Here is a 24,421-nt window from a genome sequence, read left to right on the forward strand (position 1 = left end):
TCATATTGAGGTCATCAAACCAAATTTCAGATCTACCATGACTGACTGACACCTGCTGGCGTCAGGTTTGCAACCAGCTTCTGACTGAGAAACCAGTAAGCTGCTCCCAGTGTCAGAATCTCACTGAGGAAGAAACTGGATTAGGTTTTCTGTCACTTCATTTCTGCTATAACTGATGTATATTCCCATATAAAATAAGTCAATAGAGTTTAATTTGCAATTTTTATGTCTTTGTGTCATGAGGTAGATCTCAGGCGGCTGGTGAGAGAAAAAGTAGATCTTGCTCTCAAAAAGTTTGGGCACCCCTGTTGTAGATAATTAATAACTGTACATGGGTTAATTAATTAAATTATTTTCAAATAAAATAACTCTTTTTTTAGGTATGTTTTATTTTGATATGTCTATTAGTAATGAAAATGCAAATTCATATAATTAGTTTTTTAGATTTGGATGCGCAGTCTGTTTTAGGGCAAGAAAATGCAAGTAATCCGTACCGTGGAGGTTTAATATTGTTGCGGCTCCTTTAAGGCTAACTCTGACGTCACCTTTGTTGGAAAAGCTATTGGCTATTGCACTTCCGCACATTTCAAGCAGAGGAGCATGGCAGAGGAACGGCTTTGGAACAGGGTAAACATTCCTTACCCCTGTGCAACTTCAATCGTCCGCATAAAAGTTGCTCCAAAAACAGGTTTGAACGTCCAAACAGAAAATGTCTCACCTTGTTGTGTGCTCATTCTTATAGACACATGAAGCGAAATTATACACCTAACCACGTGCTTTTTGCAGGGATACTGACAATCTACCCTTTTATGTTTTGCAGTTAGACTCTTCAAAGACCTGCTGCTGAAAAACGACGATGTCCTGAAGCTCCTTCACAGTAAGTTACTGCAGACGGAGATCCGGCTTCTCTACGATCTGATGCACGTCCTGAACAACAGCTACAGGGGGAACAAGACCTTCAAGGGCCTTCAGCAGGTGAGAACTGCAGGCAGAAACCCCACATTATGCTTCACTGTGTCACATTTTCTCTTTTCAAGTCTCAGAATGTCGAGCAGCAATAGAAGTTTCAGACTTTCCAATCTAAACCTGAATTTCTACATGATCTTGTCCATTTTTGTACTACAGGTTGAACAATGTGTAAACAGACTCAAGACTATGAAGCTTGACGCTGCTCTTCAGGGGCTAATAGAACTATGTCCCAATCAGTTTCAAATGTAAGTTTTAACAAATTATTGTTCTAAATACAGCTATCATTAACACACAAGTCAGATGTGTTACAAAACACAATGCACTTATTACAATTCTTTGTCTGCATTTTTTTTCAGCCATGAGAAATGTGGGATTAATGGCTAATCCTCTTATTATAACTCCTTAATTGTGATTTTTTTTTTTTTTACTCTAACAGAACGGTATGAGAAAATTATAAATAATAGGGAGTATTGAAGAGAAAATCTACACTCAGTTTGCTGTTATTTCATTGTGAAGCCAAAAATCCCACGATCATTTGTGCTCCCCACTCTCTAGTGTCTGCAAAGCCATTTTGTTTACAATATTGCAGCTGCATGTACGATCTCTAATTACAGTTTCTTCATGGGTTTTAGGGCATTGTGCGACAAGAAGGGTGACTGTGATGTTCCGAGTCAACCCATGCTGGAGTGGACCTGTCTGAAAGTGCTGGGAGCTGGCAAGCTGCTGAGCTGCACTTTGTCTCGCTGCAGCAGAGCTTTCATGTATCCTACTTAGCAGTTCATGCTGTTCTGTAGATCAAGTTTTAATGTTATTTTTATTAGACCCAAAAGAGGGTTTGTGATGCATCTTGGAACATCTCTGTCAGAGTTAGTTTGTCTTTGATTCATTTTTCAGATTAGCAAAGCGGCAGATGAAATGGGAGGAGTTTCTCATCCTGAATATGGTGCTAACCAGCATGCTGAGTCGTTTATGGTAAGTAGCTACTTAATTTTTTTCATATTTGCAGCCCCAGTTGGATGTGGGAGATAGAGCAGCACAATAAAATAACTTTAATTCGGCTTTTTAGAATGATTTGACTCAGAAATCAAAGGTTGAAACCATCAGAATTCAGATTTCCTGTTTCTTTGACCAGAAATTAGAAACTAAGTGTGACACTATCAATATATAGCATGACACCATCACAACAACCATTCTAATTAAAATAAAATAATAATTTTTCAGTCAGTGGATACTCAGACGTGCTGTAGTGCAGACTGCTGCAGAAGAGCCTTCCTGCCCATTACCATCTACGTATCTGTAGAAGTTAGGGAATATGAAATAAAACATTTCATTCCTCTTTGGGATTAATTAGGTATTTTGAATTGAATATAAATCAATTCAAAGGAAACAAGTTCATAATTTTTTATTTTTTTTAATAGTACCGATATTTTACCCTGGATAGAGTTGAGAAATCTATATTTGGTTTGAATAAAATGATTTTAAATGTTATTCTTCCCTTCATGCTCCCCACCAGTCTTTGGCACTGACTATGTTAATATGACCACATCATTATTACTTCTGCTTGTGTTGGAAATCATCAAACATTGGGACTGAATACTTCCCATTCAGGAAGCGGACGTGTTTTCAGAAATTATTTTTTTTTCCAAAACTGTATAAGGTACTTTCTGCATTACAGTTTGGTTCCACTTTAACAAGCATTGAACAATAATGTAGCCTGATGTCTGCTGATAACTGTTTACTCAACACACTCAGCCATATTAAGTCAGTAATCCTTACTTGCATGATTCAGTGAAAACTGATGTATCAGATTCGTGAAGAAGTGTCCCATTTCTTTGGAGGATATTTGAACCACTTATTGAATTAAATACTAAGGAATGGGGAGACATTTAGGGGTAAGGATAACTCTAAGAAATCTGATTCGGACTAAGTAGCCAGTGGTAAATTTTATAAATGATCTGTAACAACAGTGACTGAAAGCAAACATTACTGGTGATTACTTGTGGAGAAATTTGATGATGAATGTGACAGAAATGGAAGCCATCCAAATACCTCCTGGCACAGAGCCTCTCCTCTGTGGGACTGTAAAGTTTATAGCTCATACACTGTTCCACTGTGCTTGGGTCTGTGATTGATTTCTCCAAAGCAGGAGTATATAAAAGCTATTTCTGCCAATTCTGTCAGCCATTTTTATTGGAGCTAATTGATGCTGCAGGAAAAGACTTTTCCTGTGAAACTGCATTCCTGGCTTTAGGCTGCTGTGTATTGTACATAATACATAAAAGAATTTTGTTAGGGTGGCCTTTTGGAAATGCTTTCTCTTTTCATATAAAATGACTGATCTGGTTCTTTTGCTTCATCAGGGTGTTTTTTCGTGGTTTACTGGTCAGCCTTTGCAGTCTTTACCAGTGGCTCCTGGAACTCCTGAAAGCAGTAGCCCAAGCCAAACCCATGCCCTTCCTCACCGACACGGTCTTGCCAGCAGATATGGCTGAGTTCCTGGGTCCCTCTGATGCTTTAGTGCTCAAGAAGCATCCGGCGTTTCACGCTTGTCCTAAAAATCAGAAAACAAAATGCCAAACAACAAAGAAAGCTAAAGTCAAAAACAATAAACAGCAGATGGCCTTTAAAGAAGACCTTGGGATGGCTGTGGAAAGAAAAAGAGGTATGGAGTCACCTGATTATTCAAGCCCAAGACCAGAGCAAGCAATTTGACAAACCAATTATCTCCATTTATCAGGTGTTTGCAAAATTTCTCTCCTCCTAACCAATTGTTATACAAAAATCTATTTGCAGGTGTTGGTTTTGATGTTGACGACAAGCCTTTTATCTTCAAGGTCAGTATGATAACCAATATGTTTATTCCTTTGACATGTGCCATATACAGCTGATTTTTTTTTTCACAGAAAACTTTAACCAAATTGAAAATTGAATTGAAGTGAATTTAGTACATATATATATAAAAAAATCCCCTATTTATATATTTGTACACAAAAATTATGGCAAATAAAACAAAATGTAAGGACTTCTAATTAGGAATTCATGGCTTCCTGTGGTCGATTTGTCTTAGTTACTTCTTAAAATGGGAAAGACTAGAGAACACCTGGATACTTCTTACTTCTTGTATCAGAAATGAGCTTTTTATTTAAACTTTTCAGTCTCCACAGTCAAAGTAATAACAAAAAAATAAACACGAATTGTAAAAAATTAAGCTGCAGTAGAACCCATGTTTATCTCCTGACAAGACAAGCCTTTATCAAGTATTTATTTGTCCTTAGTTACCTTATTGACTCATTTTGATCTCAAAGCACAAGACTGTCTCAAAATTGAGCAACAAAGTCAAGAAACAAGAGTTCAAGAAACAAGTGAGTGAGGCTACTACATTCACACACCTGGCTGCCAATMTGGAGGAGATAATTCAGTGGTGCGGATCTGAAAGAATGAAGAGGACAAARCGTCTCCTTACGTTCCTGCATTTAAAGTGCCAAAAGATGAAGTGTCTCGAAKCAGGAGGACACAAGTAAGATGAATAAAACATAAAATTGTTCAGCCATGACTTTCAACTTCTGTGACACATTTTGAATGCTAACTGCGCTCATTATCTGGCCTTTTACTCAGTGTTCAGAGGAAGCTTCGGGTTTTCAGACGAGAAGTGTGCCAGGCTGTGTCTCCCCAGGGATCAGCAGTGAGGACTTTTCGTTTTCCGGCCGTAACGAAGAGGATCACTGGCCGAAGARGTCATTCTGAATCACTCTGGAAAAGATTTATGTTATCTAGAGCCAGGTCTAGTTTTAAGAGGACAGTACTGCTTGGACAGCAAAAAGACTCTGGGCCAGTGGTGTATTTTAAAGATGTCGGGAAAAGCAAGGCTTCAAGCAGGAGTGCATTACAGATTAATAACCCAGATAGCAATGAAGACATAGATGATATATTTGCAATTGCAGGCTTGTAATGCTTCATAGACAAGACTAATGAGTTGACAACATTGAGTGAAGGTCAATCATCAAGTCAGTAGTCAATGTGTGAATTGCATTTATGCTAAGTGTTGTATTAGAACAGATACATTTACATTTTATACCTGTTATATCGCTGCACCTGATCACACAGGACACGGATGCATTTCTGTAATTTTGTACATGAATTCTGTTTTATTCTGAATTTTTGGAACATAAAGATTCTAAGATAATACTTTTGTAGTTTGCTTTCAAATGGCTAGAGGGTGATGAAAATACCAGGGAAACAAGAGATCTACACACACTATGCCTCTGTGTTAACACGGACCACGTAAAGTACAAACSAAATGCTAAGGAGCTCTRGCCAAGACATATTCCAGAAGTTCTCAGCCGTACTTTTGTGGCTGGTGGTACCAAGTATTGAGTTGAATACAAATYGGTGATTATTGAGAATAGGGACAAAACAGGTCCTATGGATAAAGCACAAAATTTGAATAAAATATACACAAAATATAATTTTTTCAAATATCTGACTAAACTAACTTGGGTCATGTGAGCACAATGATGTATATTTTCCTGGTGTTTGCTGAATATTTTTTTATTTTAAACATTGTAGTCGGWGGATGATGCCTGTAAAATCCCTTGTCCAGGAGCAGAACTCAATACATTATAATAGTTTAAAACAATTAAAGAAATDCTAAAATTATATGTTATGAYAATTAAGTATAAGTAGTCATATAAATAATTATAAAATCATTTTATATTTATTTTTGCCAGATGTTGATGACAAAGTTCTAGGTCAGGTCGATTAAAAATGTAATTTTTAAAAAAATGTTATAACTGGCACCCTGCATCTTAGCATATTTACATGTCCAAAATATTATTTGTCATATTTGCATACATAAGGTTGAGAGATAATTTTTAAAAAATGGGAAAATTAAAACCCATTTTGTCCCTATTTTCTAGAATCACTGAAATGTCATATTTTTCAGATTTTTCTTTGTAAATCAAAATAATTAAACTTCATAAATATGCTCTACTTTGTGTTATTCTGTTACAATAATCCAAATAAAATATTTTGAGATGTGCATTTGAATCGTAACAAAAGGTCAAAGTTCAAGAGTCATGAATACTTTTGGAAGGCGCAACCAAACAATGGAACTTGGGTCTTTTTATTATCTGTTACAGCTCATAAACTCATATCTAGACAAGTTATGTCTCAGTTCCTTTTAAGATCAAAGGTCCAGATTGCTCTGTTGTAGCTTTGCAATAAAAACTCATTGTAAATTACAGAATCTACTCCATCATCAGCTGCTTTATTAATGCTCTTAAACAATCTAATCTTAAAATCCATGAGATCCTGCAATTCAGATTATGTTAAATGCAATGATACCTTTTCTGGCTGAGAACTCCATCACCACTGTCGTGCCTCTAACCAATTAATTGGTAGCTCTTTTAAACCTGTAATTTTAACAGTTTTTAGATCTTTATAATAAAAAAAACAAGGCTTTTGTCCTAATGTGTTAATCTTTATCCAAAGATCAAGGTACAATCATAAAGTTAGGATTTTATTGCTGTACTGAGTTTTGAGTGCATATTAAGATAAAACATGACACGACTTTATTGTCTTCTCCAAAAATACAGGTTTTGTTGCACTTTCTGGAAGCTGGTTCTGTTTTCTATCCTAAAATGTAAAAAGAAAAATGCAATSTATGCAACGTTTAGAATTTTTTACATTTTATTTATTTTATAAGATTAGAAGGATTAAAATGACTRTGATGAAATATTTGCATAAGAGCATCATAGTGCTAAATGTTTATAAGATTAAGAAAGTATCTGATGTAACCTTGCCATTGTAAGCTATTTGGTCTGGATTCAGTATGAACCAAGTATTACACATGCTCTCAGATTCATAAATTTGATTCATGGATCTAAGCAGGCCCTGCGACAGACTGGCGACCTGTCCAGGGTGACCCCGCCTCTCGTCCAGAACATTAGCTGGAGATAGGCACCAGCAACCCTCCCGCCCCCACTAAGGGACAAGGGTGTGCAGAAAATGGATGGATGGGTCTAAGCAGAACTTAGAAGTAAGTGTTTGCAGGTATTGTTGGTCTCTGTTTATCTCTTGAATGTGTGATGAACTGGCTTTCTTTGAAAGGTCACTTCTGCTGCTGCATTTTATGTCTTTAGTTTCATACAATATTGCAGTGACTTTGAACGTTTTACTTTTTACCCTTGTTACATAGTATAATTTTGAATCAATTATCTGTCCTAGTTGTTTTTCCACTGTGAAATTGAAAAAAAAAAGCCTTTCAGAACAAKATTTAAAAACCACAAGATCTGTTTTCTGGTTGTTTTGCATTTGTGTTTTATTTTTTTTTATTTTCGGTTAAGTGGTTTAAGAAGTTGGTTGGACGATGTTTTTGGTTCTCACAGTCCCACACAGTTCTAACAATTTTGCTTGCATGTTTTTTTTTTTTTTTTAATAAGATACAAAAACCACAAACCGGGTTCTTTAACTGGAGCAAGGGCAGATGCGTCACTTCCTGTCATCTGTTGTTTTTTACTTCCGTAAGGTGGGGCTTTTGTTACGGGAGCGGTTTGTATTTGGAGAACCAATGCGTCGGTCTGCGCCGGAAAAGCAGTCAGCTAGATAGCATCAACCAAGGGCAGTCATTGGAACTACGCTTCGGTAAGGCATCCACATCTTCTTATCTCGGTAAAGTAGTTGTACTATTATGTGCTTATTAGCAYKGCTCTTGAAATAACGTTACCATGCGTTTTTAAGGGCATATCGAGTGACTGCTAGAGGCAAAGTGCTCAGTGTTTAACGGAATATGGGTGTTTAAAAACTGGTAGTTACCAGATTAATGTGGTGAAATCGTCACGTTGTGGTGGTTGTCAAACTTTTTTCTAAATAGAAAACCAGATTAATAGTAGAATAATACCAGCACCATTGTTTGAGTTTACGCTAGCACAACATTTGGACATTTTCCCTAGATCTGTTAGTAATCTTAGTAAGCACTTCATTTTCTTTTTCTGACTTGTACTCCGAATAAACGTTTATGTTCATTTCGCTGCGGTTTGGAAGTACTGTTACTTTTTCTTTAACAATAACGGTATTCGCAACTGTTAAAGCCCGAGTGGGTGAACTACTCTTTTTAATATTAACAAACTTGTGAGTTCCTCATAATATAAGTACGTCAATAATATCTTCCACCATTAAATGTTTGAATAAGCACCTTGGTAATAATTGTTACTGCTGTAAAGTTTTGCCACTAAGAAGACACACCCAAACTAGCTCATGTGTTCTTCTGCTGATGTTGTAAATCCGTTGGTATCTTCAGACYAGGCAACCTGATCTTTAGGTTTTACGTTCGTATTTTCCTCTCTTAAAGGATGCAGAGTCATAAAGATCCAAAGCCAGTTCGGTCAGTTGCCAGATGATGGTTTACATGTAAACAGTGTAATGTAGAGATGCGGGTTGGTTTTCCCCTGTCTGTTTTTGAGTAAAAAAGAGGGGCGTGTAGGACGGTGTTAGCAAAGCACCACGCTTCCGTCTCGATATTAATGACAGGTCCATTTAGGTAGCAGGGGAAGTGAAATGTGTGTTTCCTTTTCMAGATAACTGGCTGCATAAACTTGTTGATTTAGGATCTGCTTTGGAATGAAACATGCAGTCATCCCCCCATAAACAACTCGTGAACAGAATGCTGAGCCCAGCACATTTGCAGCATTTTCAGGGAAACCAGCTTAAGAATTGCTTGGCAGTTTTGTAGGGTTTTGGCCTGGCTTTTAAGAAGCTAATGCAGACTGTTAGGTATTTTTTCTTCTCACAGCAAACATCATTTGAGGGTTTCACCCCCCCCCCCCCTGATTTGATTCAAATGTTACTTCTAACACAGTGCCTACTCAGCTTTGAAACACAATGGATATATCAGATAACTACCTTTTTTGATTCCACAAAGTTGCCTATGTTTTAGTGTAGGACTTTTTTTGCTGTAACTTAGAAACATTACKTAGGCATTTGAAAGTATACATTAACACGCACGACCACACAAGTCTTTTAGTTAAAAATGGCAAAATAGTTTTAAACRATTTCTGTCTTTGTTTTACTCTGTAACTTGTCAGAGCAAGATRGACATTTTTCCCCTCATCACTTCTCTTTAGTCAGGCAGGATGGCTCATATCCAAACCTCACCTTTCTGAGATGGGTAGTAACTAATGACATTTACTTAAGTAACTTTTTTTGGGAGGAAAAAAAAATTTCACAGTAATTTTATTACACTGTACTTTATACTTTTACTTGAGTAGAATGAAGTATCACTCCTCTTACTTGAGTAAAATTTCTGGCTACCCTGTTCAGTGTGAGTAATTTCAGAGAGTGAAGRCCGGACATATTTTAACCAAAACTACATGAGGCACAGAGGCACACCTACAGTTTATATTAAAGTGAAGCCTCATGTTTGTCCGCAAATAACATGCAGCTTTGCTGATTTCATGTTATTTTTTATCTGCCTGCTGTGCCATTTGTAGGTCAAAAAGATACAGCAAACACTATATGTCGTCACTGAAAGTACTGTTGAGGTGAACAGCAGAGTGTGTCACTTGTTGCCACTACAGTGTGTGCAATTAAGACATTTACAAGCAGATCACACTTGCATCACAACTGTCAAACGAATAGTTCAGATTTTTAAGCAAAGTTCTAATAAGCACACAATAGCTTAACATGAGTAGATGGGTCTTTTTGTGTCTCTTTTCCTGTAGCCTGAAGCTATTGGCAAAAACAACTCCCACCTCAAACTTGTCATAGTAATTCCTGACAAAATGKAATCTTTTTTCATACACCTGGCATATAACAGTAGACAAATACCACATTCCATACAGTCACTTTTGTAGTTCAAACACTACATAACTGGGATTTTGTATACGATATATATATATATATTTTTTTTTTTGCATTGTTATTCTTCTAATATTCTATGCATAAATTCAATAAAAACACATAGAAAATTACTAATTACTTTTGCATTTAATGTGATTGACTGAGTGACTAAATGAGACTTGAATTATGTTGATTYTGACAATCAGCTGATACATTGTTAGTTTTAGCTTCAGCTCATTTTTGATGATGAAAGCAGATGAGGATGTAAGGAACTAGCAATACACAGCGGAGCATCCTGTTTCCCCCAAGGAAGAGGAACAAGTTATGCAAATGTACATTTGTAAAAACGTTGAACCTTTTTTTTTATATATATATATATATATATATATTATTCATATTCGTAAATTCTCTCCAAATCAGTGCTGACAGCTGCTGCCGGTGGGCATGTTTACCAAGCTGTGACAGATGCTACCTATGGCAATTGTTTGCCTTTTAAAATGCAGCTTTGTTTCAGTGTGATGGAAACTTCTGTTAGTGTCAGAAATTTTAGATCTACTTTCACTGAATTTATGCTATTTTCTTCTTCCATGGTTCATATGCAGCTTGTGATTCTTTTTCTTAAATTTTAAATAATAATTTCTCGTAATTGTATTTGTTGCATCCTAATCAGCAGCAGGAGAGTTTCCAGTTTTAGAGCTCTCATTAATGTAGGGACACCTGGAGTCTCTCAGATCACAACCCCCTCTTTCCTCAGTCTCTCACTCTCTGAATACGCTMTAATCAAGGCCATCGTTTCACTGACCAACACTGAGTGGGTTGTCTCTACTCACAAACCTGATGGTGTGTGTATTTATGTAAATGCTCAAGCCAAATTAAGAAATATGAATTTACACAACAATATGATGCCGTAGATAACCAGTACTAATCACTCTTTTKATTGTTTTAGTAAAATTYAGAGCACTTTTAATGACTTGTAATCCTCTAATGAATTTAAAAACATTTGAATTGAAATGCTTTTGTTTGGGGAATCTGAAAGCAGACGGCACAGAGTGATTAATTTGGACCTCACCCATTGTCAAATTTCTACCTTAAATTTCAAACATCTATATCTGTATAAAAGTGGCAAAATGAAGGGTGCAGAAAGCATTAAACAGCATGTTTCTATTTTTTAAATTTAAAGTGGAAAAATTCTTCAAGTTTTTCTAAATTAACCTTTCAATAAAAATGTTATTTGTCTTCTTTTCAAATAATGCAAAGCAATGCTTTAATAATGTCATTCTTTTTTATTGCATAGTCATTGTTCTTTATGTGACAATAAATGTATACTAGTACTGCTAGAATTTACCTTTTAAAATATTTCTAGACGCTTAGTTCAACTTAACATGTAATAATACGTGGATTCTGACCTAAATTCAGATACCAGGTATTAATGTGGAAAAATTAATTTAATTTTGTACATTTAAATTTTGCACATTTAATCTGATCCAAATTTACTCAGGTGCTATGCAGAGCTACAGACTTTGACTTCTCATTAAATAACTGGACTTTACACAGAAAGATCCATAAAAAATAAAATGGAATAGTTTTTTTGTAATCTGTAAAATACAAAATCATACATGGAGCATGTATAAAATATTAAGGATTATTAATATTAAGGATTAATAATATCATTCAGTAATGCTCACCTGCATTACTGAATGACCTGTCTGGTTGTTTTTAGCACAACATGGTAGGTTGTTCAGAAAACAACCCAATAAAATTGACCTTGAAGGGGAAAACATGGGTACCTACTGTAAGTGAGTTAAAGACACTTTGAGTCAATAAATCATTTTTCCTTTTTTCTGCTTCTATTCTGGGACAAGGACACAAATAGAATTACTTTGTGAAACTGTAGCTATAGGTGTCATCCCTATGCATAGGTGGTGGTATGTAACTTAACCTTTAAGGAGATGGTAAATGGGCAGCTGGCTGCTGCTCAGCAGTAATGAAATGATTTTTGAACAAACAGTGGTTAAAAAAGTGACATACCCYTGTTAAAATGCCTTTACTTTGCTGCATAGAAATGACAAAATGCTAATTAATTTCAGAGCTTCTCATCTCTGTGGTCCATAACATATACACATACCTATGCAAAAACAAACAAACAGAAAAACTTAAATAACAAACTGAAGTGGGTGTCTTCAGAAGTGACCACCAAATTTAAGATCATGTTCAATACAGGACAGTACACTACTGCATTTACCTTAAAGCTCTCTGACTAAGAAAAAAAACATCCAAATGAAGCTCAGCTATTCCAAGAAGCCTTTCTTGACTTTTTGCATGTTGCTGCAAATATCATACTTCTCAAAAAGCTACCAAAGCATCACTTGCAAATAAAATAGTTCAATTCATGTTTTAAATGAGAAAATAAACACTTTATTGTCTACAATTTGCCAGAATATGAACCCGGTGAAACCAAAACTATGCCAATTAAGGAGTTCAAGGTAGAACGTATTTATAGACAAAGAAGATATTTAATCTGAAATGCAATATTGTTTGCACAATTTTGGCTTAATTACTACTCTGAGGGTGGTGTTTGTTCTGCAGATGATCTCTAAAAGAGTCTGTTAACTCCATTTAATGATTAATTGATTACCAAATTAATTGACAAATATTTCAGTAATTGATTAATCACGATTAATCCAATTGTTTCAACCCTAGAAAAGACTTAATTTGTTTTATTGGGAACAGTTTAGACAGTACCTCATTTTCACCTTGAAGATATTTTCATATTAAATAAAACAGGAAGTGTTTTAAATAGAGATTGGTTTGAAAAAGAAAAGCAGCCCACTTAGTGTTGCTGCAGTCGGGAGGATTCTGGCACAGGGAGGATTTAAGGTCTCAGTTGCCCAGTTTTGTCAAAGGCTTCTCTGTACACTCCCACAGGCAAATACTTGTTAGTATGCATTGTAGGACGAAAATGGGGTGTAGCTGCCTTTTTAAGTATAGTAAATCATTTCCTGATCTCCACAGGCGGTGACTGTTATAACTGCTACATATGAAGAACCAAACACACTTCTGCAAAGCCACCTGCAGGGCTTCACGCTTAAATTCTGCACTGTTTGTTGCACTGTGATAAAGAAGTCGTAGTCTTGAAACCTGGTCTGGGATCGTGGAACGCCTTACCCATTCTTACTCTCCTCTCATTACTGTGACTCTGTCAGGTTATTGTTTTGGCACAGCAAGATGAGAGCCAGGTTTATCCTTCAGTTCCTGGAGTTAATTTTGAGACTTGTAGCAAATACTAAAAAGATGATTTGCTGTTTGATTTATAGATGCAACAAGAGTAATGCATACATGAAGGAGAGCAAAGCAGTTCTCTAGAAAAATATGTGTATATATATGTATATAATTGAGCTTTCAACAAACTTTTTGCTCCAATTAGTAATTAAGTGTTTCTGCTCACTTGGTAAGTTGTCAGTGTTGAGATTAATTTAGTTTTCCATCTTTGAGGGTGAGGTGAGCAGATGATCTTATCACAAACCTCAGTTTGAAGGTTCAGTAGATGGACAGAAGAAATCAAATGAGGTTCAAATGTCTATTTAATACATCAGTGCACACATAGCACAGACACAATAACATGACTTAATTTGTTGAGATTCAAGGCTAAGTTAGATACCAGAAATGGGACTGTTTTGTGACTAAATAGTTTGTAGCAGTAATCCTGTAAAAGATGATTTTGTAAGAAATAAGTCTTCCACTAACCTATTTGTAGTGTTGTACATAATTGACTTTACCATAATATTTGTTATAAGTTGTTTGATGCAACTCTTATTAATCTTGAAAGGTAATAATGCAACACCTGTGTGAGACCAAGCTACTGTTCATAAATGATACAGTTAGTCATTACCTGTAAAAAAAAAAGATGGTGGATATTCTTTGACCATACCAATGTACAAGCAGAAATGCTTATGAGCAACGAATGCTATCCAAATTGTTTTCAAAGTTAGGTGATTATTTTCACTTCGTACTAGAGGTGCACCAATAATTCAGCCATGATTTTCTGAATATTGGGAGATTTTGATCAGCTGATACTTAAATTTGAAGCTGATTTTATCCACAGAAAACCAGCCACTGTCCTCTGTTACTCTGCCATGAGGGATGTTTGACTGACCCGCCCAAAAGATGTCGTCTGCACATTCACAGTAAACAATAGTGACCCCACTGGTGCCAACTCGGTACCTTTCTTGCTATTTTTTAGCAGCATTTCAGACAAAACAATTAGAATCGGCATGTCAGACTTTTTGAAGATCTGTGATCAGCCAGAAAACTGCAATCAGTGCACCCGTACTTTGTACTTAAATGACCAAAGGTTGCAACAAGAAACACTTTTGGTTAACTGGTGGGCAAGTACATTTTTCTGTTAGTGAACAATTTGCTTAGTTGCAGGCATTTCTATGCTGAATCCTGGAAAAAGTTGTTTTAGTTTCACCCATGCCTTAAAATAAACACCAGTTGGAAGATTGGGTGTTTCTCGGAAGGGCTTGCTAATAAATGTCTGCTGTCCATATTGTAATGGTGTCATCTATTTTTCAGAAGCCTAGCAACCAAAGTGGTTTGTTGCACTTCACCCCTCCCTTTTCACAACCCCTGATCCTCTTTAAAGGGCTTGCACCAAACATGTGAGACTTGCCAGAATACTGGTTTATCTTGACTTTGTCCGTGTTGCTGTAATGTTGGAGGTTTTTGGTTAAATTAGTTTATCGAGTTCAGTTTGATGTTAATTCCTTCCTAGTTTTTCCATCTGTGCTTGTCCACAGGGAAGTGGGTTACATGTGAATAATTAAAATGGTGACCTGTATACATAAATGCTGAATTCTGCAAGTTCCACAAGAATGTGTGTAAATGTGTTTGTGTGGGCATTCTTCATATCAAGTATTCCACTGACCTGGTTTGGGATAACAAAGACAGGAAGAGCAAAGTTCAGGCTTCATTCCCTGATTAGGGAAAGTGGAACGATGATGCCACATCCTCAGATGCTGTTATCTGTTAAAAATGGTCAAACTTCTCGTATCATGTGGCCCATTTAGAGATCTTTTTGAAGGTTTTATTTGATTTTTAGGGCTCGTTTTCTTCCGTTTGCAATGACTAGTTTAAGTGGAAATTCTAAGGTATTTTTAAAAGACTTTCTCCTCTTAGTCTTGTCTCCTGAAGAGAGTGTTGCTGGTTTCAAGAATAAATGTTTACTGTTAGGGAGGAGCAGATTATTAATACTGCTATGAATCAGCTCAGTGCTTCCATTAGCATGACATCCTGAGAGGAGGGAAGGATCTGTCTCTATAGAGACAGACAGAGAAAATGTTAAAGATAAGGTACTAAACATATTAGGAGGGGCCAGGAGAGTCAAACATTATTAACTTACAGAAGTGTTTGTGTCAAAGCTTCTTTCAGAGCGATTTTTATGCTCTGGTATTTTGTTTTGGACTTGTGCTTTTGGCTATACATTGTTGCTGGATGGCTCAGTTGGTATTCTATGCACTGATATGACAGAAGTGGCATCAATCCAGAGCAAGGTAAACACATGATGGTGTTAAGTCTTTATATTAGATCAGCTCACATAACAGATTGAAGAATGCTTTTTATCAGAGCACAGTGGACCCAGGAGGACTTTATTTTACTGAGTGTTCTCTATTAGGTTCGCAAGATACAACATGTTAATTAGGGCTGTAGTGATACAATAATCTCACGATATGATACACGATATTCTGCTCACAATTCAATATATATTGCAATATTCAGCAAACAATACAATTCAATACACCTTTGCGATTTTCTGAAAGATTTTAGAGGGACAGAGTGATTTTGGTGACATTTTGTGACTGTTATAGAGTTGGATTGAATTAATTTAACTGAAAACTGATTAAAAGCACCAACTACACAATACCTGGCTCTGGTTGGACATGGACACAGACTTAAAGTCGACAGCTGGACAAAATGAATAAAAGAAGTGGTGAGAAAACATGTTTCTTTTAATTGAAACAGTGCAAACTGAACCAGTTTGTACTGAGCAAGACTTTTATAGCTTATATAGCATTTGTAAAGTAAATAAAGTGCACCAAGTACCCTGCTCTGAATAGTTTGATACCTTTTTACCTTGACACTTAACATCTGAAGGAATCACTCTAAGCCTGATGACCTAATCACTCTCCCGGCAAAGCAAGCAGTGAGTGAGCAAGGTGACAGTTGGATGTTACGATACTTATCTATATTTTTTTTTCCCTAGAAAAAAAAAATTGATATATATCGCAAAATCGATATTATTACACAGCCCTAATTTTATAAAAATGGTCTCCTGGAGACCAAACACTGATACATTCTTGCTAGTAAATCATCTTCTTGTGAACAATGTCTGGTAATTTACCATCTGATGAGAGGAATTCCATAAGTTAATAAAATAGATTATCTGCATTTACTGGTTAAAGATGCTACTAATATTACTCTGAGTTCTTCCTCCTGGTATTTTTATTCTGCCAACAGATTAGTTCAAGTCAGTGACTTTCTTTTTTTTTTTTCAAAATATACAAGACTTGTACAGATTGACCCGGTAACTAGATCATTTTAAAGTGGACACACATAAATTGAGCAATAGAACAATTCGGAGTAGAGGCAAATTTGATTGGCCGTAAAATTCAAACAAACTAACTAACTAAAATTAACACACTTGGTCATACTCACGCTTCTCCAGGCCACCTTAACAACAACAGTTTTCAGGGTAGTAGGTTACTGAGTGAAAGAAGATTCAAGGTTAGCCCTTTCTTAAATGATGCAAGGTGTTTTTAAAATGAAGTCAAAAGAAGCAATAAATAGAAACGGTACTTTCTACGTATCAAGACGTTTTCATTGAGGCTGCGAGACAGAGCAAGACTTTTAATAGATAACGGAAAGACTAGGGGTGTAAATGCAAAGTTGCTGTTTTGTCCTTATAAGCTTTTATTATCGGACATTGAAATACTAGATTTAAATATGTCTGCAGGCTTTTGAGATCTCGGAGTAAGTAATCCTCTTTCTCTGTTGAAAATGCATACAGAAACTGCTTTGTTTATTAAGTAATACTTATTAATAATAGAAACAGTGAAGATGCCACTAGTTTAAAATGTCAACTCAACTTAGGTTGGTTTAGTCGAAAATGTTAGTGAAAGCTTGTCTTAACGGTTGCTGCTCTCTCACTCACTCTGATGAATGCATCGCAAATTTTCAGTGCTTCTTTTGTTATTATGACCACAATAGATTAAAAGAAGCATAAAAAAAACAACATGCAGCCAAAGCTGAACGGGAATATTATAATGGTACATGGCTTCTTTAAAAGCTTGTAGTTTGTCAAATGTTTAGTCTGCGAAAGCAACAAAAAATTAAAATACTTGAGATAAATTCAGTATATTGTTGTGAGGTGGATTTGTCTATCCATCTGTTTATATCTTCAACCTAAATGAAAGAAAATTACCGCATCACTTACAAGGGCTAAAGTAAGATAAATATTTTTGTTGGCTTTTTAAGGTTGTCAAAACAGAAACCGCTCTTGGCAAACAAACTCAGCAGGAAATGAAGGTTAAAGCACACATGAAATGATTGGACTTCTAGTTGCTAAAGGAACAATGTGAAGAGTGTGTTTTATCCAGCTGTAATGTGACAGTAATGCAGACATAATCACAGTTTTAAATAACTGCAGAAATATGAACAGTAGAAGCTTGGTTTTCAGCTCTCAGCGCATTCAAAACTTGAAATAATTTCCATTTTAATTGAGGCTCAGATGAGACATTTAAGGCATCTGCAGCTGAGTCCGTTAGCACTCTGTTTAAAAGTTATATCTGACAGGGATGGGAGATACAGAAGCAGGCAAAAAGCAATTGACTCTGAGCTTTCACCTACTCAGGGCAGGGCTCTTATAAAGCAGATAGATGGCCAGTCAGTTTTTTTTTTTTTTTTTTTTTTTTTTTTAATGGCTCTAGCACATGATGCTCTGTTTTAATGCTTTCGTAAATTCAGCCTGGCCCGTGGAGAATGATGGCTTCATTACTCCTGATCAGTTGCAATGACCTTTTGATGGGCAACTTTATAAAGTTCTCGGATTCATGAGTAGGCAATTTGGCACTTTAAAGGGGGCGGTGGGTGTTAAGATTCAAGATTTGTTGGAACTCGGCCTAGAGCCTTGGCACAGAGCGCTGCTATCTGTTAAGTAACAACTGCCATCTGCCCATCCGCTTCTCCCATGTTCCCTCCTTATTGATGTTATCCACTATACACACTGCTAAGTTTCCTCTCTTGTCATTCACAGGTCGCTGTTGTGGGCGAGTGTGTGCATGTGTGTGTGTGACTGCGTGTGCGAGTGTGCACGTGTTTGAGTGTGTGAGAAGGACTCGAAGAAAAATCCAGTGATGGCTGCCAATAAAGGTAAAAACCAGAGTTCTCTGGCACTGCACAAGGTGATAATGGTGGGAAGTGGAGGTGTGGGGAAGTCCGCCCTCACGCTGCAATTCATGTATGATGAGGTGAGTTGATACTACACACACCTGGTCTACCCGCAAACTCCTGTCTGATCAGTTAACCACGGTTCCCTTTGTTTAATTGGTCTCCTGGGAAACGCTGTTAAAATGAGATGAGGGCTCCCAGAACGACTACATAGGAGAGGCTAAAAACATTTTAATAAGGCCACTAGCTCAAACTTCCTATAAAATCATATGATCTTTTTTTTTTACACATTACAACCACAAGCTTCTTTGTGATTTAATGCTATTTGATGTGAAGTGTGCAATTGTCAAGTGAAAGGGAGGGTGCCTTCACACCCAATTTGTTTGCCTGGAAAGTCCAGTTCATTTGGGGAGGTGTGAATGCACAATCAAACTCTGACCCACCTAAAAACCTGGGTCTCTGTCATGTTGAGGTGAACTCTGGAAAAGTTAGAAACGTTTGCTGTACATTTACAACGGCTTAATGGCCCAGACACACATTCAGGTAAGAATCTGTTCTGCTTTTCACAGATGGTCTCCATTCAGTGTGTCTCAAATTGAGCTGTTTTAGTAAAAATTTCAAAATGAATGGCCTCTTTTGTAAAGGTGGCGGTGTCACCCTCACTGCAGTAACAATGATTCTGCAAAGTAATGACATTGGGACGTAAATACAAATGCATGTCAAACCTTTCATATTTTAATCTGTAAAATACATTACATTGTGTTGGTGATTTCCATAAAATCCAAAGAAAACATATTGAATTTTATGACTGGAATCTGAAAAAGTTGACAGGTTGTTTAAATCTGGTGTTCTGCATCCTCCTGCAAAACACACATACAGTCTCCAAAACGCAAGCAAATAAGTTGCCTTAATGTTCTCCTTCTCAGTTTGTCGAAGATTACGAACCCACTAAGGCAGATAGCTACAGGAAGAAGGTAGTGCTGGACGGGGAGGAAGTCCAGATCGACATCCTGGACACAGCTGGCCAGGAGGACTATGCTGCTATCAGGGATAATTATTTTCGCAGCGGGGAGGGCTTCCTGCTGGTTTTCTCCATCACAGAGCACGAGTCCTTCAGTGCCACTGATGAGTTCAGGTAATGATGCAGTGAGGCGAGCGCGTAAATGTGGCATCTGTTGAAGGTCCGCAACTTTGATGAGATGTAAATTAGATTACATGTTGCTATATTGGTAATGACTGTGATCACTGAAATGATTCAATTACATTTTTTCTACTCCTTGGTCATGTTATTGTTTTAGACAAGTTCAGTTTAGGATTAAATTAATTGCTTTTTTCCAGTGTCAGTCCTGAGGAATTGACAAAAAGATTTGCTTGAATCTGATCCAAAAAAAACCTGCAACAAAACTGTTACATCCAGTCCAACATGGATTTGTTTTGCAGGGAAGAAAATAACCCTTTATATTACAAAAACAATGATGCTCCTGCTAAATGTTAAAGAATTGTACCTATTATTTGCGAAGTACAAAAACGGTATTCGACAACCCTTGCACTTGCTTATTGGGTTTTTGTTTTGTGCTTGCAGGGAGCAGATCCTGCGAGTGAAGGCGGAGGAGGACAAGATCCCTCTCCTGCTGGTTGGCAACAAGTCGGATCTGGAGGATCGTCGGCAGGTGTCTGGTGATGAGGCGCGCGGGAAGGCTGAGGAGTGGGGGGTCCAGTATGTAGAGACGTCTGCCAAAACTAGAGCCAACGTGGATAAGGTGCCAATGCTCACTCACTGCATTACTAAACAGAAAAAGGCTAAAATTATAGGTGCACATGGTAAATTTATGCTTATGATTATGTTGGTCATAATCAACAGCATTGATATTGACTGGTTAGTAAACAACACAGCCTGCTCAGGTAGCCAGACTGTTGTCAGTTACTTCATAGGCATAGTTTACCTAAACCAGAGTTGTATAAATGCAAATCTCAAAGGACCAAAATGAAAAATTTTCATAGTCAAAGGTCCATGTATTATAGTCCATACATACAACATACAGTTGTACTCAAAATCATTCAAGAATCTTGTAAATTAAAATAAATAAGTGCTAATATAAAGTTACAACTCTTTCAATTTAACAGAAAGAATCAACTCCTCCACAGAATTTGTCGGTAAACAAAGAAATCAAGATCTGCAGTAAGATCTGTTTTAAAATCCATGCCACTAAGAGTGCGTACGCTGTTGGATTGTGTTGTTTTGTGTCATGGATCAAACAAGAATTCTACTTGCAGCTTGATAAAATGGTGATAGAGCTTTTATTCTTCCTTTTCTTGACTCAAAAGTTTGAGAAAATGTCTCTTCAAAATGCCTCTTTGCTCTCAAATGCTTTGTCGTACCGACGATCTCTTGGTAAATTAAGCAGAATCATGCTTGTGTTGGTTGGAGGGAGAATTAATGCATAAAAGTCAATTTTCCTTTCACTGCAAATTTGGAATGTGCCGTTTTCTAGTGCTGGGGAGGTTTCAGCTAGAAAACCGCTCCCAAAGTGGAAGTGCTGGTGTTGCAGCAGTAATGACCGAGTGACAGGTTGACATGGAGATGACTGTCCATGCTTTATGATATGGCTGACATTTAGTTGTCTTCTTATTACTAGGGAAACAACACACAATTTCACGCCGCCTCAGTCTATATTTAAAAAATTAAATAAAATCACAGCTTGAGGGCCACAGATATCTGGTTCGCAGGCCGAATGCAGACCCCATTAAGGCATCTCTGACCTAAACCATTTTAAAATTCTGTTATTTTAGCAGAGTAGATGAGTGAGGCTCTTTGTCACTGCCTTTTAAGTTCCAAAGGCAAAACAAATTCCAAGAAACTGCTGGTTGTTTTGTTTCTGATCACGCTTCCAACTTGATTCTTTGAAAAATATCTATTTCTAGCAAAAATTGACACAGTAACAGTAAATGGCCACCAAACACCTTTTGTCCCACTCCAGAAAAGTTATCATTTACATTCTGACGACAATGTTTACAAACAGCAACATTCATTTTTCTTCCCTCCATATGACCAATGACTACTCCATTCACTCTCTGATGGAAAATTTGGTGATTGTGAAACCATGAATTTGTAAAACCTTGGTGCAACTTGCTAACAGTAACCACTCATATCTAACTTGTAAATTCTGTACAGTACTGAATTGTAACGTGAACTCAAATTTACTTGTTTGATTTTTATCTGACTCCCAAACATGTGACAAGTAGCTACTCATTTTCCCTCCAGGTATTCTTCGACCTGATGCGCGACGTGCGTGGCAAGAAAATGACTGAAAACAAGGACAAAAACGGGAAAGGAAAGAACAAGAAGAGTAAGAAGAGTTTCAGAGAGAGATGCTGTTTACTTTGAGCTCTTCATGGACCTAAATATAAGCCACAACACACATCTGTATTGCCGGGGAACAAAACGGATGTCTTTCATTGTCATTTAAATGGGAAATTGATAATTATTTTTGTAATGGCTTGTGATAGATTAGTCTCTACAACAATCTCAACCACTTTGTTGCCAATTTTACGTACTAAAACTGGAAGATGACCACTGTTGTTACTGTGACTTAAACTGCAGTGCTTGATGGCTCACACTAAGCTAATGACCAAACTGCCAGTGACACTAACTATGCTGCTCAAGAATTTCTCCACTGTTTATCGCTGAATAATGCCTTTGAATTTCAGTAAACAACGTGTTAAATTTCCGAAGCCACTCGTAACCTTATCATGCAGACCTCTTGTTTCTGTGTTCATCAAACTGTAGGAACTATAATGCTGCTGTCTGTCATGTTTGTCCATTAATGGTGACATTTACTGCTTTGCCAAGGTCTCATCCATTTGGTCTGTTCAGACTTATTCTTTCTACTTGGCTGCTTTGAATTGATAAACATTTCAAATGATTATTTTTATTTTTTTTCCTCTGAGTGCGTAAGCTTTATCTTTCCCCAAGACTTTGTGACTTTTGTGCCCACAGATGATTCTCAAGGTAGTGGAATCCAATTAGAGGATTTGTGGCCAAACAGGGTTATTTCATATTCTTTTCTTCTTTTGTAGGATTACAAAAAGTCAATCAGATAAATTCTTTGTAGTCCTACAGGTAAAAAGCTGCAGAATTTTGGGGACTGAAAAACTCATTAATTAATTCTTTGTGCAGATCTGATGCGATATATTTACTAGTTTATCACAAACAGAAGAAAGCATCCATATACTCCGACCTTTCTAGTAGTGCAGATTTGTATTTCTTGTTTCTTTTAAAGGAATGTTGATGTTCTGGCATTTTGATGACAATCTTCAATAATGACATGCCTGCGTTGTGGTCAATATAGTTTAAATGCAGGAAATCAGCGGTTCTTTACATTTTAATAACATGCATTTCATTGCCATAGGAAGGGGGTTTCGTTCACAGTGGTGTTTGTGCCAACCAAACTGCAAATCGAACCATGTTTGTACACTATGTATGTGCTCCAACAGAGCAATTTGTCTGAACTGTACTACCTTACTGTGTCCTTGAGCAAAGCTTTGCATCTTAACTCTTGTTTAATCAAGTGCTGTGGTGAGTGAGATGTTTCTACCACTGCCTAAGCCATTCTTTGTAACATGCCTTCTTTGTTTTATGCATTCTACTGTGAACATGAGTCAGTCTCCTTGCAGCATGAAAGCTGCAAAATAAATGTTTCTTTTCTTTATTCTTGACCTTTTTATGTTTTTATTATTTAAAACGAGTTTTAGGTTTTAATCATGGCTGATTCATGAAAGCAATACTCAAATGAAATTAAGTCATTTACCACTATTTATGCTTGGTGTTGCACATCATCCTCTCCTGGTGGGTGTGTGCATTTAAAATTCTATCAAAAGTATTAACACAAACTTTTAAAAAAAAGTAATTTAATTTGTCTATTAGGTTTACTAAATAAAATTAATTGAACCAATTTCCTTCAGAAGTCAGCTAATTAACATTAACAGCTCACTTTTGTGGAATTTTAGTTCAGGAAACAATGTTGGACATTTGGCACTATGAAAACTAATGAGTGCACGACAGATAAGTTATAGGTTACAGAACAATATCCAAAGCTTATAATTTTTCAGAGAGCACTCTTTAATATCTTATCCAAAATGGAAATAGTAAGGTACAAATTAAAACCTACAAAGACAAGGCCATGAACCTAAAATGACTGGTCAGGTTAGAGTTGTAAGAGCTGCAGAGAATCACAACCCTGCTGGACGAATCGGGATGCTGGATGGCTATTAGTGATGCTCACATCTAGTTTTTACACAGCAGTGGGAAGGGAAAAAAATATAAAACAATGAGATGGTGACGAGTGTTGATGCTTTTCCCCATTCGAGAATGAGAAGCTGAAAGGCTGCTAGTCTGCAAAACACTTGAGACTTGAGAGGAGGGTCACCTTCAGTAGCAACAGAGCTGCAATGGAACGGCTTGGATCAAAGTATGTTGTGCTAGGATAGATTAGTCAGTCCATAATGTAGATGAGAATCTGTAGCAAGACGTTAAAGTTGCTTTTTCACAAATGCTATAAATGTTGAGCTGTTTTGCAAAGAAGAATGACCAAAAGTTTCTGTTTTTTGATGTTGAAATCTGGTTCAGTCATACCGCAAAAGACCTACAGCTGTGACTTCTGCAAAAGTTGTTTCTACAAAGTGGTGAGTCTGACTTTATTTGCTATTTAGATATAGTAATAATAATCAATGCCATTGAATTTAGGTTTATAAGAGTAAAGGGGTCTGAATACAAATGCATTCCATGCATATAATATTTTCCTCTTTGCAATTGTGCTTAATTTGTGTTTGTCTATTACATAAAATCCGAAGAAAAGGCCTTGAAGTTTGTGGCTGTAAAGAGACAAAATATGAAGAAAGTTCAATACTTTTGCAAGCCTATGCAATGTTCTCGTACACTTACATTAACCCTAAAGGACGAATGTCACTGCTGCCATTCCTTATCTTCTTTGGACCAGTAACTTACATCATATGGCTTCCCAAGTCACGTTGGGAGCCTGGGGCTTGTTTTCTTGATTGGTGACAATGATGTTTTACCAGCCTTTCTGTTAACCTCGCAACCTTCTGTCACATGGCAGCCTGGTGTAAGATCAGCTGAAGCAAAGACTCACATTTTCGAAGCCCAGGGAGCGTC

At 36.9% G+C, this 24,421-nt stretch overlaps 2 protein-coding genes across 2 annotated transcripts; both read left to right on the forward strand.

Annotated features, from left to right (window-relative positions):
• Positions 1–465: 465 nt before the first annotated feature.
• Positions 466–5,154, forward strand: rmp64 (ribonuclease MRP subunit p64). Its single transcript, XM_008402936.2, has 9 exons — positions 466–688; positions 821–975; positions 1,126–1,214; positions 1,602–1,730; positions 1,864–1,941; positions 3,330–3,631; positions 3,763–3,803; positions 4,275–4,486; positions 4,585–5,154. The coding sequence occupies exons 1-9, from the start codon at positions 601–603 to the stop codon at positions 4,916–4,918; spliced, it is 1,428 nt and encodes a 475-aa protein (XP_008401158.1). The 5' UTR covers positions 466–600; the 3' UTR covers positions 4,919–5,154.
• Positions 5,155–7,485: 2,331 nt separating this feature from the next.
• ralba (v-ral simian leukemia viral oncogene homolog Ba (ras related)) lies at positions 7,486–22,965 on the forward strand. Its single transcript, XM_008402924.2, has 5 exons — positions 7,486–7,611; positions 18,116–18,329; positions 19,176–19,384; positions 19,832–20,009; positions 21,512–22,965. Exons 2-5 carry the CDS (start codon positions 18,216–18,218, stop codon positions 21,632–21,634), a joined length of 624 nt encoding a protein of 207 aa, XP_008401146.1. The 5' UTR covers positions 7,486–7,611; positions 18,116–18,215; the 3' UTR covers positions 21,635–22,965.
• Positions 22,966–24,421: the final 1,456 nt, after the last annotated feature.

The sequence above is a fragment of the Poecilia reticulata genome, linkage group LG2 (genome assembly GCF_000633615.1).
Source record: "Poecilia reticulata strain Guanapo linkage group LG2, Guppy_female_1.0+MT, whole genome shotgun sequence".
Lineage (NCBI taxonomy): Eukaryota > Metazoa > Chordata > Actinopteri > Cyprinodontiformes > Poeciliidae > Poecilia > Poecilia reticulata.

Excerpts from the sequence above, each read along its gene's own strand:
- ralba (XM_008402924.2), top strand. The coding sequence starts at position 18,216 with ATGGCTGCCAATAAAGGTAAAAACCAGAGTTCTCTGGCACTGCACAAG. Across the intron at positions 19,385-19,831 it reads AGTGCCACTGATGAGTTCAG|GGAGCAGATCCTGCGAGTGA; the intron begins GTAATGATGCAG and ends TTGTGCTTGCAG. Across the intron at positions 20,010-21,511 it reads CTAGAGCCAACGTGGATAAG|GTATTCTTCGACCTGATGCG; the intron begins GTGCCAATGCTC and ends TTTTCCCTCCAG.